This window comes from Sparus aurata, chromosome 18 (assembly GCF_900880675.1).
Source record: "Sparus aurata chromosome 18, fSpaAur1.1, whole genome shotgun sequence".
NCBI classification, from domain to species: Eukaryota; Metazoa; Chordata; class Actinopteri; order Spariformes; family Sparidae; genus Sparus; species Sparus aurata.
Genome location: NC_044204.1, coordinates 12734214 through 12748845, shown reverse-complemented (window position 1 = coordinate 12748845; position 14632 = coordinate 12734214). Strand labels below are relative to the sequence as shown.

Below are 14632 nucleotides of genomic sequence, written 5' to 3'. Positions count from 1 at the left end.
CCTCTAGCAGGTCTAGCTCTGCACCTGACTGTTTAGCCAGCTCTAAACAGCTGATTGGGAGTAAGGCCCCCCTGCTCGGCTCTGCTAGGCTCTCCCAAAACACTCTGCTCAGCAGTTACACATTGAAGGAACTTTGTAACAGTCTAAGATTTGCATACTTTTGCTTAACAGTGTTTATTAATTTTGAGGGACAGCAATTCCAGACAGCACCAATCCAGTATAGTGAGTCATTTGCATACACAGTATGGGCTAGACATATATGGACATATAGTAGGGGTGTGACGATACACTCAGCTCATGAAACAAGATGATGAACAATACTGAGTTCACAAGATGTTTTAACAATATGATTAAGAATACTTTAATTACAAAATATGACTGGCCCTTCTAATGTCATGAGCTTTGTCTGAGATTGTGACTTCTCATTGAGGCTGTGTTATGGAGCCAGAACGGTGACTTTAAAATTTGGCATCCAAAAAAAAAAAATTGGCATTGAAAACAAAACCAGTACTCATTGAAACATTTGTATTGAAAACAGTTGTATTGGCATTGAAACAAGTATTGGCACTGAAAAAAGAAAGTAATTCAAATAATTCAAATCCGAAAATTTTATCATTTTATTTTATTTGGATTTTTTTGTATTTTTCAATGACAATCTTCAGATTTTTTCTTCATGTCACTTTTTTTTCAGTGACAGATTTTTTTTACAATGTCAGTTTTTTTTCAGTGTCACTGATTTTCAGTTTGAACTTTCTGTCACTGTTTTGGCGTTGAGAGGGAGGGGCCTGAGGGGAGGGGCAAGTAGAGCGTGGTTTGCATATCATTTGAGAAGGTAATGACAGCAGCCTGCGGGAAGGCGGGGCTGGACGGCCCAGCCATAATACACCATGTTAGGGCCCGTGTGCCGGCCGTCTCTGGGCAACACAGAGTCCAACTACCTCGCGGACTTTTCTTCAAGCTCTCTCCTGATGTGTCCAAGTCTCTGTGTATCTGGTTCTGTCCCGGAGCTCCCGAGCTCTGGTCTCTATATGCATATGGAGTGTGGTAGTGGAAGAAAAAAGAAGAACAAATCTCAAGATTGTCATTGAAAAATACAAAAAAATCCCAATAAAATAAAATGATAAGATTTTCGGATTTGAATTATTTGAATTACTTTCTTTTTTCAGTGCCAATACTTGTTTCAATGCCAATACAACTGTTTTCAATACAAATTTTTCAATGACAATGTTTCTTTTTTCAGTACTGGTTTTGTTTTCAATGCCAATTTTTTTTTTGGATGCCAAATTTTAAAGTCACCGTTCTGGCTCCATACTGTGTGTTCTACTTGAACTCCTTTCCACAAACTGAAAATTAAAAATTAAAACAATATAACTAATGAAAATGAATAACACTAAGTGCAAACCCTCATCAAAGTAGTACTTTTACAGTGCAAACAGAGACTGCAAAAGAGAGCTAAATATCCTAGGCTATTGCATGCATTGTCAGTCCCAGTAACAATACCAATTGGCCTTGTAAGCTCCCAGTCAGCGAGAGCTGCTTGTAAAACTTGGGCTATGTTTGCCCCTGTGTGGGACTCGAAGTGGGCGAGTCTGCAGTATAACATTTAACATTTCCCAGGCATTTGTCAACGTTTGTCTGGCCTTCCAGTGTTTTCTTCACAAGCATGGTCGATCTTTAGTAGAGCTGTGGTGACTCGGCACAATTTTCTTACAGAGCTTATTTGTAGTTTGTGTCTTGTCTGTCACTTTGTCGCTGTGTATAGGTTATATTACATCAGGTCAACGTCAGACTGCCATCAGGCTGGCTGCTGCTCTGCCTCTGTTATGTACTTATATCACGATAAAGCTTTTCACCTCGATGAGAAATATCATCACATTTAAATATCACAAAATGTCTTGGCATGAGATGTCATCACACCCCTTACAGATACACATATTATTTTATACATATTCAATCATCTTTTAGATTAATATATGTTTGACAACTTGTTTGTACAGGTATTACATGAAGAGGTTATGATAGTCCCAGACAAATTTGACCGGGTTTTTTGTTACCATCGTATTTAAAAAAAGGCATTCACCTGGTCGGAAATACAAGAGCCAAAGTGTATCTGACCATAGCGAGGGTTGAATCATCTAACAGCAATTTGTGTGCGTCCTTAAAAGTGAGTGTGACAGAATGTGTGTGTGCGTGTTTGTGTGCCACACATACAGACTGTAGTCACATTGTTAAACAGGATCCCTAATGTAGCGGGGGATTGACACTAAGCTCAAAATTCAACAGAGAAGTGCACACTCACTCACTCACTCACACACACACACACACACGCACACACACCCACACACACACACACACACACACACACACACACACACACACACTCTACGGATGCAAACTTTGCAGTTTCCTTTGGGATGGTTGAGGCGATTCTGTGGACTGGAGCCAACAGTCAGCTCTTCGGCTCAGTCCTCTGGTTTATCCTCACTATTTTATCTCTCTCTCTGCTTTTCCCTTGCTTCGTCTCTTTGTCATAGAAACTGATTCTATCTCATTCTCTCACGCAACATCAAAAAAAAGCTCATGTCTGTGTCGATGTCTTTCTGTCTGAATAACAAAGAACCAAACATCAAGCGACAATAGATCCCCCTCCTCAGTGCAGATTAAATGTTTGTGTTATCGCAGCAGAGCTCAGCTATTTTAACACCGAAGGCTGAAATGACTCCCCAACAAAGGTGCCGCTGCGTGTCACAGAGAAGTCTACAAAATGTATTTTTGTAACCCCGGATTCAAAACAGCTACTGGGTTATACTTATATAACCGAGCAGACTCGTTCTGATGTCTTAGAGAAGTTGAAGAAGTGGATTGTCTCTGCTTTTATCTCCCCTCCATATCTGTGCTTCTCTGTTTCCATGCTCTGATGACGGATCACAGATTGGTCTCCAAGCGACTGACATGAAAAACAGACATGTCATGTCACAAGGGAGACGATGTGAACAGTTACATGTTCATTATCGAATGAATACATCTTTGTTAGCATAGATACGGACCAAAAATGCCCATATAATAACACATTCTCATTACTGACTGCACAGTTAAAGCAACAGAGCCCATCACATAATCACTGTGTGGTATTTACATAAAACAGTCGGAGAGAGACTTAAAGCCTAAAAGGAGGCTTCCAGGTTCCAGTTATGAAGAAGTCTCTAAGTGTGTAGTGGTTTGAGGCCTCTGTAGACAGCTCTACTGATCAGATAAGGGGGCATCTGTTCCGTGTGTCATATTTTACCAAAATGGTTCACCAAAATTAGTTTCTGTAAAAATGTTATGCCTGAACTACATCTGTCTTCATTTTAAGTTGATAACGGTATAGTTTTCAGGACCTTCCAAAAGCCCTCGTCTCTCAAAATGAGACACCACACTACAAGAATGCATTGCACCCATCTGCATTGCGTTAAGGTCACAATGCGTTTGCCACAGTCGATCGTGGCCATTTTAGGTGTAGCACCCAATTGAAATTAGTCAGCCTGATGGTTTAATGAATTTCAGTGAGTTCTTCGCAGGCCATAAACCAACAGAAGTCAACGGAAGTCAGAGAGCGGAATGGGATGGTGCATCCGGTCGGTTTTCAAACTTAATGAACCATTGCAGACACAGCACGACAAAGCCAGAAATATGAACAATAACCACAGTTAAAACAGGCAAATAAAACAATTTAAATAAATAGCCTACCTAACCACAGCAGAAACATAAAAACAACATCAGGCAGGCATTATGCTTCTCTGGTAGTCATGTGCTATGTGGTAGTCATCAGCTCTGAGACTGTACTGAGGAACACTAAATGCTTCATGCCGATGCATCCCACCTGTCCCTGTTTTTTTTCAGGGAAGGCCATGACTTCCTTAATTTAGATTTAACTTTAATTTGCACCACTAACGAGTCTATTTCTAATCAGGTATTTGTTTTTCTGTAACATTTACCGTTGTCTGCGTTTGCTTGGTCACATTTCCAACTGATCTTACCAACATTAAAGCGTATGTGCATGTTAAAGACAGACTCTCTGATGCGACAATGTCTGCCAAATCTTCTTGTGAGTGTGCTATGCGTGTGAGCACTCAGGCTACTTTGGGTGTTTAAGTCTTACACTAACACTAGACACTGAACTTTTGCATCACAGTGTGTGTTTGTGTGTGTGTGTGTTTGTGTGTGTGTGTGTGTGTGTGTGTGTGTGTGTGTGTGTGTGTGTGTGTGTGTTTGAAGGGAATGACATTGTGACCAGAATGCACAGTGCAATGTTGTAGTCACTGAGGGATTAACAGATTAATATGGATAATATGAGTAAGGGACAATATTTACTGTGTAATGGAGCATGCCAAAAACTGCCGGATTATTTGATATTGAGATATTTAGTGAGTAAGCAACTAAAGGCTTATGGCCCTCGCCTCAAACAAACACACATGCTGAAACTGTTTATGAACTGAACTGTCATGTTAACTCCTCTGACTATACTTTGGCTTGGATTTATCACCACAAATTTCTTGTATGTATATGATTTTATTTATTTACATGTTCTCATTTATTTGTGTGTGCAAAAGAGTAATGTTACATTTTGGTCTCTCCAACTCTTCATCCCTCCATCTCTCCCATCAGTTCAGTGCACTGAGGCCATATGTGTCTGCACCACATGTGTTTCCTGGCACCTTGTGACATTTTGCTTGCTGCTTCCAATTTGAATCATCGTCTATGCGTCCTTGACCCAGTGAGAAGTGGCTCACCTCCCCACAACCACCTGCTCTCACATGGCATTAGGCCACAAAACTTCATTATGCTATTCATTAGAATAAAGCGGCGGCTTGGGAGAGATCGGGAGGCTTAAGAAGAAAAGTGGCTTCTTAGTTTGCAGCATAAATACATGTGAAAAGTTCCAAGTGGTTTTATCTTTGAATGAAATTGACCAGTGTAACAACCTTCTCTACAGCTGTTTTCATCATCAGCATCACCCAAAACAACATATATCCCTACTATCAAATCAACATGACTGCTTCAGCGGGATCTTTGTTGTAGAGTCACAATTTTAGGCAGGAAAACTTTAGTGTCAGGGTATTCGTCCGTTACAAACGTACCTACGTTACCTGAGTAACATCATGTAGGTAACGTAACTACGTTAGTAAGTTAAGAGAACTCACCGTTGCCTCCTGCTTTCACACTGGACATGAACAATGGTCTGCTGAATGAAAGTCCTCTGCTTGTTTAACCAGACCTTCCATCTCAAACCTCTACCACCTATACAGACTTTACACTACTCATACCACTTCCTCCTTTGCAGCTGTAATAATTACTACAGCCATTAGAGGTACCCACCTGACAACAAACGTAAATATGGGTCGTAATAAGCTGCTTTCACTTTAAAAGTCAGGCTTATTCTCACAGTAGCTCAAAACGGACACATTGGGCACCGACTCTACAGCGAGTTTTTGGATATTGCACTTTTATAGTGGTTCTTGCAGGGGAGGGTGAGACAGGCCACTAAATCCTACACATTGGTCCTTTAAGTCTTTGCTCTGAGGTATTTTCGTCTCTTTCTGCCTTTTCAGTTGTCAGTACCATTGAAGCCTTATTCTTCCATGTACAGAACATATTCATTCAAAATAGCATCTATTTATAAAGAGGACTTACTCAACAAGCATGACATATGTAGAGCATTGCTGTCAGCCATTTCATTGTAGGTTTGATTTTGACATTGGTGGGGACATAGCCAGCCTCCACTTGGCCTCTCCCTGAATTAGGCCTACAACCAGGCAAGATTGCTGCAGCACCCTGATGAAATAACACATGATGCTAGCCTGACATTAACTTTGTACGATGCATTACCTACTGTACAGAAGCAGTTAAACATATGCAGTAAAACATTTAGTATAGCACCATGTCAAATTTACCTGTAGCCCTGAATCTTCCCTATATGAGCTACAACCTGGCCGGGGTTCCTCTGTCACCTGATAAATAAAATATTAATGCTATGAGCAGTGACACAGCACAACTCAAATCTCGAAGAAGATCAGTACTTTTCACCAGGCCTACTTTTAATATTACAACTAGCTAACACTTAGAATTAAATTAACCACCATGTCCTTATTCAAGTTCACCTGCTGCTGTGACCCTGCCACTCCACCGCTGTCTGATAAAGGAGACGGCTGTGTTGCTTCTTCTGTTACCTGACAAAGTAACAAATCAATCACCATTAAGAGTGAGAAAATGGTTGGAAACAATGTTTTGCATTCATTAGCGATAGCCTATGAGGGGGAACTATTTTCCTCAGGTGACTTACACTTTGGTGAAATAACTTCTAATTTTTTCCAACTTTCTTTTCTTGCCTGACACCCTCAGACATGTGTTGCACAAGAACAGTGTTGACCTCCCCTCGTCAACACTGGCAAACCCTTCAAGTGAAACAACTTCGACAGCCTACAGGGAGCTAAGCCAATCAAAAAACAGACCTGTCTCAAAGACATATTTGGGAGGCGGTGCCGAAGTGGGAAAGGATTTAAACCTTTGTGTGCTGTATGAGGCCCTTTATTTTCCCTTCAACCTTAATATTGGTGTGGACATTTCAGCCATCGTTTGAGATTGGTATGGACACGTCCATATGGTCTATACGCAATTCTACGCCTATGTTTGTGGCACATAATTCCAAACTTTGGAACGATTCTGTATTTTGATTTCTATTTATTTCTTTTTTTCCATATGTAATGGTATGAGGCATCACTGCCATATTAAACTTAAAGTTTTGCTGCACCATGGCCCCTCTGGCTTATTAGCCAATCGTTGCTCCTACCAAGGTGATAAAAGTAGGCCGTCTCCCTCCTCCTGACCTCTAGTTTCCTGCCTAACCCTATAGCTAAGTAAGAGATCACTGCTCATCATTCACGGCTACTTTGCCACTGCTACGTCGCTACCGCTGCTTCACCGCTATGCTGCCACTGTTCTGCTGCTGCTTTGCTGCCACTGCTCCAACGGCCTGGGTCAGGTCCGGTCGGCCGCCATTGGTCAGCCTGTTTCCTGCTACTGGCCCTGCGTACCACTGCTACATGTGGTGCTGCTTTGGTGTGTGTCTGTGTGTGTGTGTGTGTGTGTTTTAAAGGCGATCTGCCAAGGTTTGGTTTAATTGTTTATTTGTTTTCTGCTTAATGGTTGAATTTCTCTAGGTAATTTCAATTTTATTGTGTTGTTGGTTTAATTAGTTTGTTTATTTTGAGAGTTTATTGTAATTATTTAATTTTCGTTTGGGAGGGGAATTTTCCGAGTAAATGTTTGAGCCCTCCTTGATTTGTGGTAAAACCGATTAATTATGGTTAATCATTAAGTTGACATCTCTGGCCAGAGATTCTTTGATATTTTAAACAATACAATTTTGTATGTGATCATTGAACTCCGTCTCCTTCCCTCCCTGAGTGAACAAACCTGTAGGTAATTGACCTTTAGTACGGGTCCTTGGGCTCTAACCCAAGGTGGTGTTGTTGGTATTTGTTACATAACATAGTAATAACCCTTGTGTCGCCACGCACATACCTCAAACCCACACAGTTTTAGTTATAGGCAACAGTCAAATGAGCCTCTGATTGATTGACAGATTATTTTGCTCACCGGAGCCCTTGTTACAACAACCGACGAAAGTACGTCATTAACATGCAGCCTTTCAGATATATTTAGTATCCTCTACAACATGTTTTGATAAAGTATATGACATTGAGTGTGAACTGGTTCATTTTAATCTGCTGAACTTTTGAATTGGCTCTAGTCAAGTGTGAACTTGCAAAACACAGATTAGATTTAATACACAGTAATCCAAGCCAAGGTTAGGAAGTCCTAGACAAAGAGAAAGATACTGATGGTCATGGCTTTTGGACACCTGAATAGACAGCAGCATTAACCTTCACCGAAATAAAAGGGCACTATTGTACGTGCGGTAAAAGTTTAGAATTTAACACCGACTTCATTTATATTTAACTCCATTCCTTGGAACATAATCATTGTTAAGAATTTGCGACAAGCCCTGAGAGTTGGTGAGAAAGGCCCAGCCACGAGAGAAACTCACTATCACTCAAGTGCTTAATAGATGGAAGTGGAGAGAGGGTGACGGAGGGGAAGCTGCACAATAGACAGGAGAAAGTAATATTTCCCACAAACCTAATGAGGCATGCAGCAGAGAATCACAATGAGGTTGAGACAGTGTATGTGTATGTGTATGCATGCATGTGTGTGTATTCCTGTATTTCTATTCTAGTTGGAATCAGCTGAGGGTTAGACCTGGAGAGAAGGAGTTTGTTCTTCATTTCTACATAAAGCCGGTTCAGGGTATATACTTTGGAGTGGGAAAAATAACACATTTACATTTCATTTTAAAAACATTTCCCCAGCTCAGGTGCCGATCAGGTGGCGTCGTATCACATTTCCTTCCTTTTGTTCATGAAAGACAGGACCTGTGTGTAAACCTCTCTAATGGTCGGATTCTAAACCTAACTGACAGGAACCAAAGCCAATACGTTTCTGTACTACATGTTGTATTACCTTTAGGCCACCGCTGCTCCTTGCCCTCATGTCAATGTTTGCCCAAAACATTTTCCCTTGGATGTTCACACACTACACTGTATACATGTGTAACATTTGAAGAAGAAGCCCAAGAAGCACAAGAAGAACAAGAACAAGAAGAAACTAGATCTCTTGTGGGTATGATGAGTCAAACAACCATTACAGCTTTTTGGAGCTGCCCAAAGATACAACTTTTTTGGAAGAGTATTTGGAGGATCATGCAAGTTATTCTTGGGTGAGCAGATCCCATAAACATATTACTTTATTTTGGTGATCTGCCAGAAGGTGAAACAGGGAAATTACAAGTAGATACCTCCTGAAGATACTTAATGGTCAACAATCCCATATGGAAAAGAAATAGAAAAAACTTATGAGACTTTCCCATAGCCTCTAATAGTAAATGTTTATGTTTTATATGTATTGTATGTCTTATAAGACTTATATGTCTCATACTATGATTTACTCATGAAAGTGGCCACTTTTGCATTTTTCTCATACAACATAATTATAAGAATTAAAAATGAATCAAGTAAACATTACATATATTGTTTATAAGGAATGCGCATGGCAAATTATGTTTTCCATATGTGTACAATATAATGTTTGTACTTTTTAATTACATGTCTTAGTTATAAAGACATGTGCTTTTTTTATATAAATATATTATATTATATATATGATTTTTGTGTGTAAAGTGCTTTTAATTTAAAGGTAAACTATGCTTTATTTATATGTTTTTTATAAGACTGTCATATGTCAGTCCATTAAAATCACCATATCAGTATAAAAACATATACTTTTAATATATGATTATATAAATCATATATAGATTTTTTGTATGTTAATGTCATGTAAACTATGCTTTTTTATGTTTTTTTGAACTAGATTCTTATATGTCTGGCAATGCAAATTTCCATTACAGTATAACAAATATATGCTTTTTATGTATTAATTTATGACATTTCATACATGTTTCTGTAGTCAAAAACATATGAATCACATATTAAAATGACAGGACTTCATATGTTCCTATACTGATACTGTCTTGGATGAAACAAGTTTAAAACTGGCAAGACGTGGTTTGCCTGGTCATCGCACAGAACAACTAATTTCACCATATAGTGATATAAATGCAGTCTGTATAGATCTGTTATGTTGAAAACATGTCTTTATTAACAGTGGAACATTGCTGGGATTACAGTGCCGACAGCAGTAAACAAACAGCAGTAAACTCTAATCTTAGGAAAGATCGTGTTTTCAAAGATATTCTTTGAATGAACTAGTGGCAAGATAGAAATATGACTCTCAATTAGTTATGATATTTAACACGTGTCATGCCTGCATACATACATGAAGAGCAAATGCTTATTCTACTACTACTACTAATATGGGAACAGTGTCACCCTCAACTAATTGTTGTCATTACAAACAGGTGTACACATCTAACTGATTTGCCTCTTCACATCCAAAGAAAGGAAAAACAGGGCTTAAAGGGAAATCAATTTTACCTCTATCTATCCGAGGTTAGGGATATAATGTTAAAAAAAATCTGCAGTTGTTGAGGATGTTCTCTGTGTCTCTGGTGCGCAGCTGCAAAATCTGTTGTTCTGCCTCCAGTGATGTCAAATGACGGTGCTGGCTGTCATTCAGAGCTGCGCCTCAGAGACAGCGAACATCTGCAACAACTGCAGGCGTTTTTCACACTCGACCCTAACCCGGATAGAGCTAAGGTTGAACCTTGGCAAAGATCTCTGAGCAAATGCTAGTACTGCCTACTGTTTAGCATGCTTCACTAAACAAGCACTAAGCAGTGCGTAGTATGGTTAAAGTGCCACACATGCTTCCAGCAGACAGTAGTCAGTACCAGTATTTGCTCAGGGCCAAGGCCTATGTGATACACTTGTGTAAAACTTACAGCAAACAAAACAGTTTAATGGAGAGCTGCGGACACAGCAACGTTTTTACTTTTTGACCGGAGCTCCGTAATCTTGGCGTTGATCGTGCTTCCAATGCTGGAGAGCTGGGTCCCTGGCCACCTCTCAAGAGTTGCACCTACATATAAACAAAAACAAACAAAAAACAAGAATGCAAAAGCTTAGTACAGTAGGATGAAATCAGACACAAAAGCAGAGACTATTGGGGAAACACCTATTGAATCTGAGGTGTATATACGTATGTAGATATAGGCTATATAATTAACTGTATATATTGTTTTAATCTATTTTCATTCCAAATTCAATTATCTGTATATTTGTACTGTGTATGAAGGGGTTACAGTTCATTTTGTTTTGCAACCCTGTGTTGTAAAATGACAAATATATGACCATGAAAACCTGAAAACGTACTGTAAATGGCATCCAATTTATTTTTGTCCAGCGGTAGACGAGCATCTCCTCTGCCTCGTTTGTTGCCCCGAAGATTGCTCACTAGCAGTACTTCTACCGGGAAGACTGCGGTGAGCAGATGTCTTACAAATACTGAGGCCGAATTTGCATTGAGGGCATAGGCCCATGCCAGTCTCTCAACCATGACTCCGGTCCCAGGATGGATCTCAACCTGTTTAGACAAGGACACAAGGTAAGCATTTAAAGTTAGAAAATGTATGATTTGTTCAGCCCAACAGATTTTAGACATAAAAGCAGATTAGATCTGCCATAATCATTAAAAGGTCTATTTTATGTGGTGTATTTATTTATTCTTTATAAAACAATTACCTTAGAAGACTGGGAGACAGTCAGTGATGGAGTGACAGATGCAGACCTGGAACTGGACACCGTAGATCTGGGTACGGACAGCAGTGAAGTGGCAGATGGACAACTGGACCCGGACTGCGGAGAACCTGGGAGGACCAGCGGTGGTGTGTTAAGCTCCAACCTGGATCTCTCAGGAGATGCAGCCGAATCAATTATATTCCTCATGCTCTGTAGGAGTCCTGGCACATCTAGACATAGTATATCAAAAAAAACAATTAGTTATCAACCCTCTTCTTTAGGCCAAACTAGCCTACAACACAGTCAATTCAGCCTACAGTCATTTAGAAAAAAAGTGTAATAGTTGTCTAATGGTTAAATTATTGATATCATGATACCTCGAAGAACCATCTCCTTCAATTTAGCATTTTCTGCTTTTAGGTCCTTGATCTCCTGCTTTAATTCAACTGCAGTCTTCCTCTGATTGTTATGATTATCTGGAGAAGGCTGTGATTGACCATATTGCTTAAGAAACTCGTCTGCGGGGTCTGTCCTCGTGGGAACCTTTGACCTCTGGGTGTCAAGAGAAAAAAATAGAATCATCAGATAGAAAACCAAAAGACAAACATGGTTTACGCTGGAGTTGACCAGCCATACTGTACAACAGAATCAACATCAAGAATCAGTAATCTTTACATATTTTCTTTTCTAGCTAGATGTAATGCCTATTACACAGTAGTGCCAACCCCTTACACATTCTTTTTACGTTACCACTGGGAAATATGGTCAATACACAGGAGCTAAAGTAAATTCACATCACCTTAACTTGCAATGACTGAGTCTCAGTATCGGTTGAGCCTTCCGAATCATCCCCATATTTTTGGGGGGCCACTGACACCCTCTTTGCCAGCTCTGCAGGTTCGTCTTCCTTTAGCAGTGAGTTAAGTTTACGAGTTGTCTCAAAACGAGTGGCTAAAGAAGGAAAGAAAAAGACATACCCTAGTTATACTCAAATGGCAGATCACTTTTTCATAACACTAATACTGAAAATATACTTCAAGATGGTGATGTTTGCTCCTATGTGCATTTCATTTGAAGGGGTTATGCAATAGGCAAACATGACACCTGACACAATCATACGTTACCATTCAAAAAGGTTTGTTCCACCTGGTGTCAACAGTCAAAGTATTATTATGTCACCTTCAATGTCAAATTGACAGAGGCCATGTCAAGTGACATGATTGTCAGTTGATATACTGATATGTTAGGACACTTTCAGCAAAACAACACAGTACTTGTGTTTGTGTAGAGCACAATGGGTATAACTAAGGAATCAACCATGTATTAGTTGTGCTTATGCATTAACTTTTAGTCAGGTTAACTTGTAGATGATTGCATGTTTCTGAAACAAGTTTTCACTGCCAACTAACAACTTTCTTGCATTTGTAGTTCGGTATACATGATGAAATGGTGACAAAACTGTTACAACAAAAGTATGAGCTCTGTTTGACCAAATTACATTTTAAAACATGGGTTGACTTCTTTGAATGTTTGAAGTTTGTACTTAAACAGTTTTATTGCTGTGGACACATTCCACCAATAACATTCCAAATCCATTTATCATTTATACAACACAACAAATGCGAGAAAGTCTTCTGTCAACTGGCAATGAAAGTTAACACATGAGCTAAAACAGGCTGAATCTCGCCCTATTCATGTTTGAACAACTAACAAATTCTTTTGAAATGCTGTAAATTAAAGAGGACAATCTGCAATCAAAGCCATAGTAACTCTATCTTACCACTAACAAAGATGACGATGCCTCTGTAGTGAGGCCACCCTCCTCGTTGTTTCTTCCCATGGCGCCATTCAATGACAGTTGAATAGTTGGAAATGGGATTCCCATCGTGGTCCATCTTGGAATCATCATACCCCCTTATGGCATCAGTTTTTATCTCGCTGAGCTTTCCAAAATCCTCCCCTTCACTCCACTGCACCACGGCAAACTTCCTCTCCATGTGTCCTTAGCTTAGCAATCAATAAATAGAGTAGACAGAAAATATGAATAACCTTAACAGCCTTTTTTGGACAAAAAAAAACTTCAGGTATCTGCAGGTTTAGGCTAGTTATATTAAAGTTTTTTTGATGCCACTCAGAATTAAATTTAAGACAAATGTCATTATATATCGTGATATACCATTCTGTTATCTAAATTGATAACACCAAGCACATATTAACCATAATTTCTTCCTTAATTTGATCTGAAATATTTGAAGGAATTTAATTGAAAATTGCATTTTTGGTTTTAAACCACACTTTACATTACCACGCAGATAAATGTGACATAAATCTTAATTTCACATAGGTGAGCACATATTGTGATGTACAGTATATTGATATTGAAAAGTCCTGATGATTATTGTGATTTTTACTTCTTTCATACAGCCCAGCCCTATCTGAAAGGAGCCTCCACAGCCTACAACCAACCAGAGAGGGTCAAGTGGGTCTGGTGTTTGCTATAACAGACAATAGAGAGATGCAGGAAACACATCACTGGCTACAAGATGTTCTTGATTATGGTTACTTTGGCCAGAGGCTGTGCAACCAGATATAGTATATATATAATATAAATAATTATTCTATTTACTGATCGGGATAAGTTACATTTTAAGTTTAGGATCAAAAACAAATGTTCTGTTATATTGCAGCAAATAGAAAATTATGTATTATATGCTTAGAATGATAAGCCTACCCATTGTAATCTATTCATTTCCCATGATTCTGTCTTGTAAATTGAAAATTCCATTGGAAAAATGAATCTAGATAACAGCTGAACAGTCCCGATCACTTGCAACCTTAACGTTTAATTATAATTTTCGCTCTCCAATGACAGAATATTGTAATCCTTGGTTAGTTAACGTAACTTTATCTATTCCTGCAAACATAATGAGGGTTTTAGGTTTCATTTGTGTTATTAGCCTATCATAGAAATCCTATTAGAGCTAATTTATGTTAACATTATGTTACGTTACCTTCCAAAATGCGCCACTTTGGGTAATGTTAACGGTTAAGGTTAAAGTTAGCTAAGTGACTGTTAAATTAGCTAGCTAAATGAACGCTGAAAATGAATTAACTTTAGCCAGACAGAAAATCAACTGTTACATGAATAAGTCGAATTTAAGCAAACACATTTAAATACATACGTTAATTCACATACCTCTAAATTCACCCAACTGCGTAGAAGCAAAATCTGGGTGGCCGCCGTCAAGTACCGCCGTTCGTCTTCATTCAAAGATGTACCGTTGGTTTGGGAGGTCTCGCGAGATCTCGCACAGTGTCCCTTCCCGGGCACCGTACAA

At 39.2% G+C, this 14632-nt stretch overlaps 1 protein-coding gene across 1 annotated transcript; it reads right to left on the bottom strand.

Moving 5' to 3' along the window:
- Positions 1 to 9733: 9733 nt before the first annotated feature.
- On the bottom strand, positions 9734 to 14622 carry LOC115568290 (uncharacterized). The gene is made up of 7 exons (XM_030395453.1): positions 14491 to 14622; positions 13075 to 13301; positions 12094 to 12245; positions 11672 to 11846; positions 11298 to 11524; positions 10929 to 11139; positions 9734 to 10635 (listed from the first exon to the last, which is right to left on the bottom strand). Exons 2-7 carry the CDS (start codon positions 13289 to 13291, stop codon positions 10514 to 10516), a joined length of 1104 nt encoding a protein of 367 aa, XP_030251313.1. The 5' UTR covers positions 13292 to 13301; positions 14491 to 14622; the 3' UTR covers positions 9734 to 10513.
- Positions 14623 to 14632: the final 10 nt, after the last annotated feature.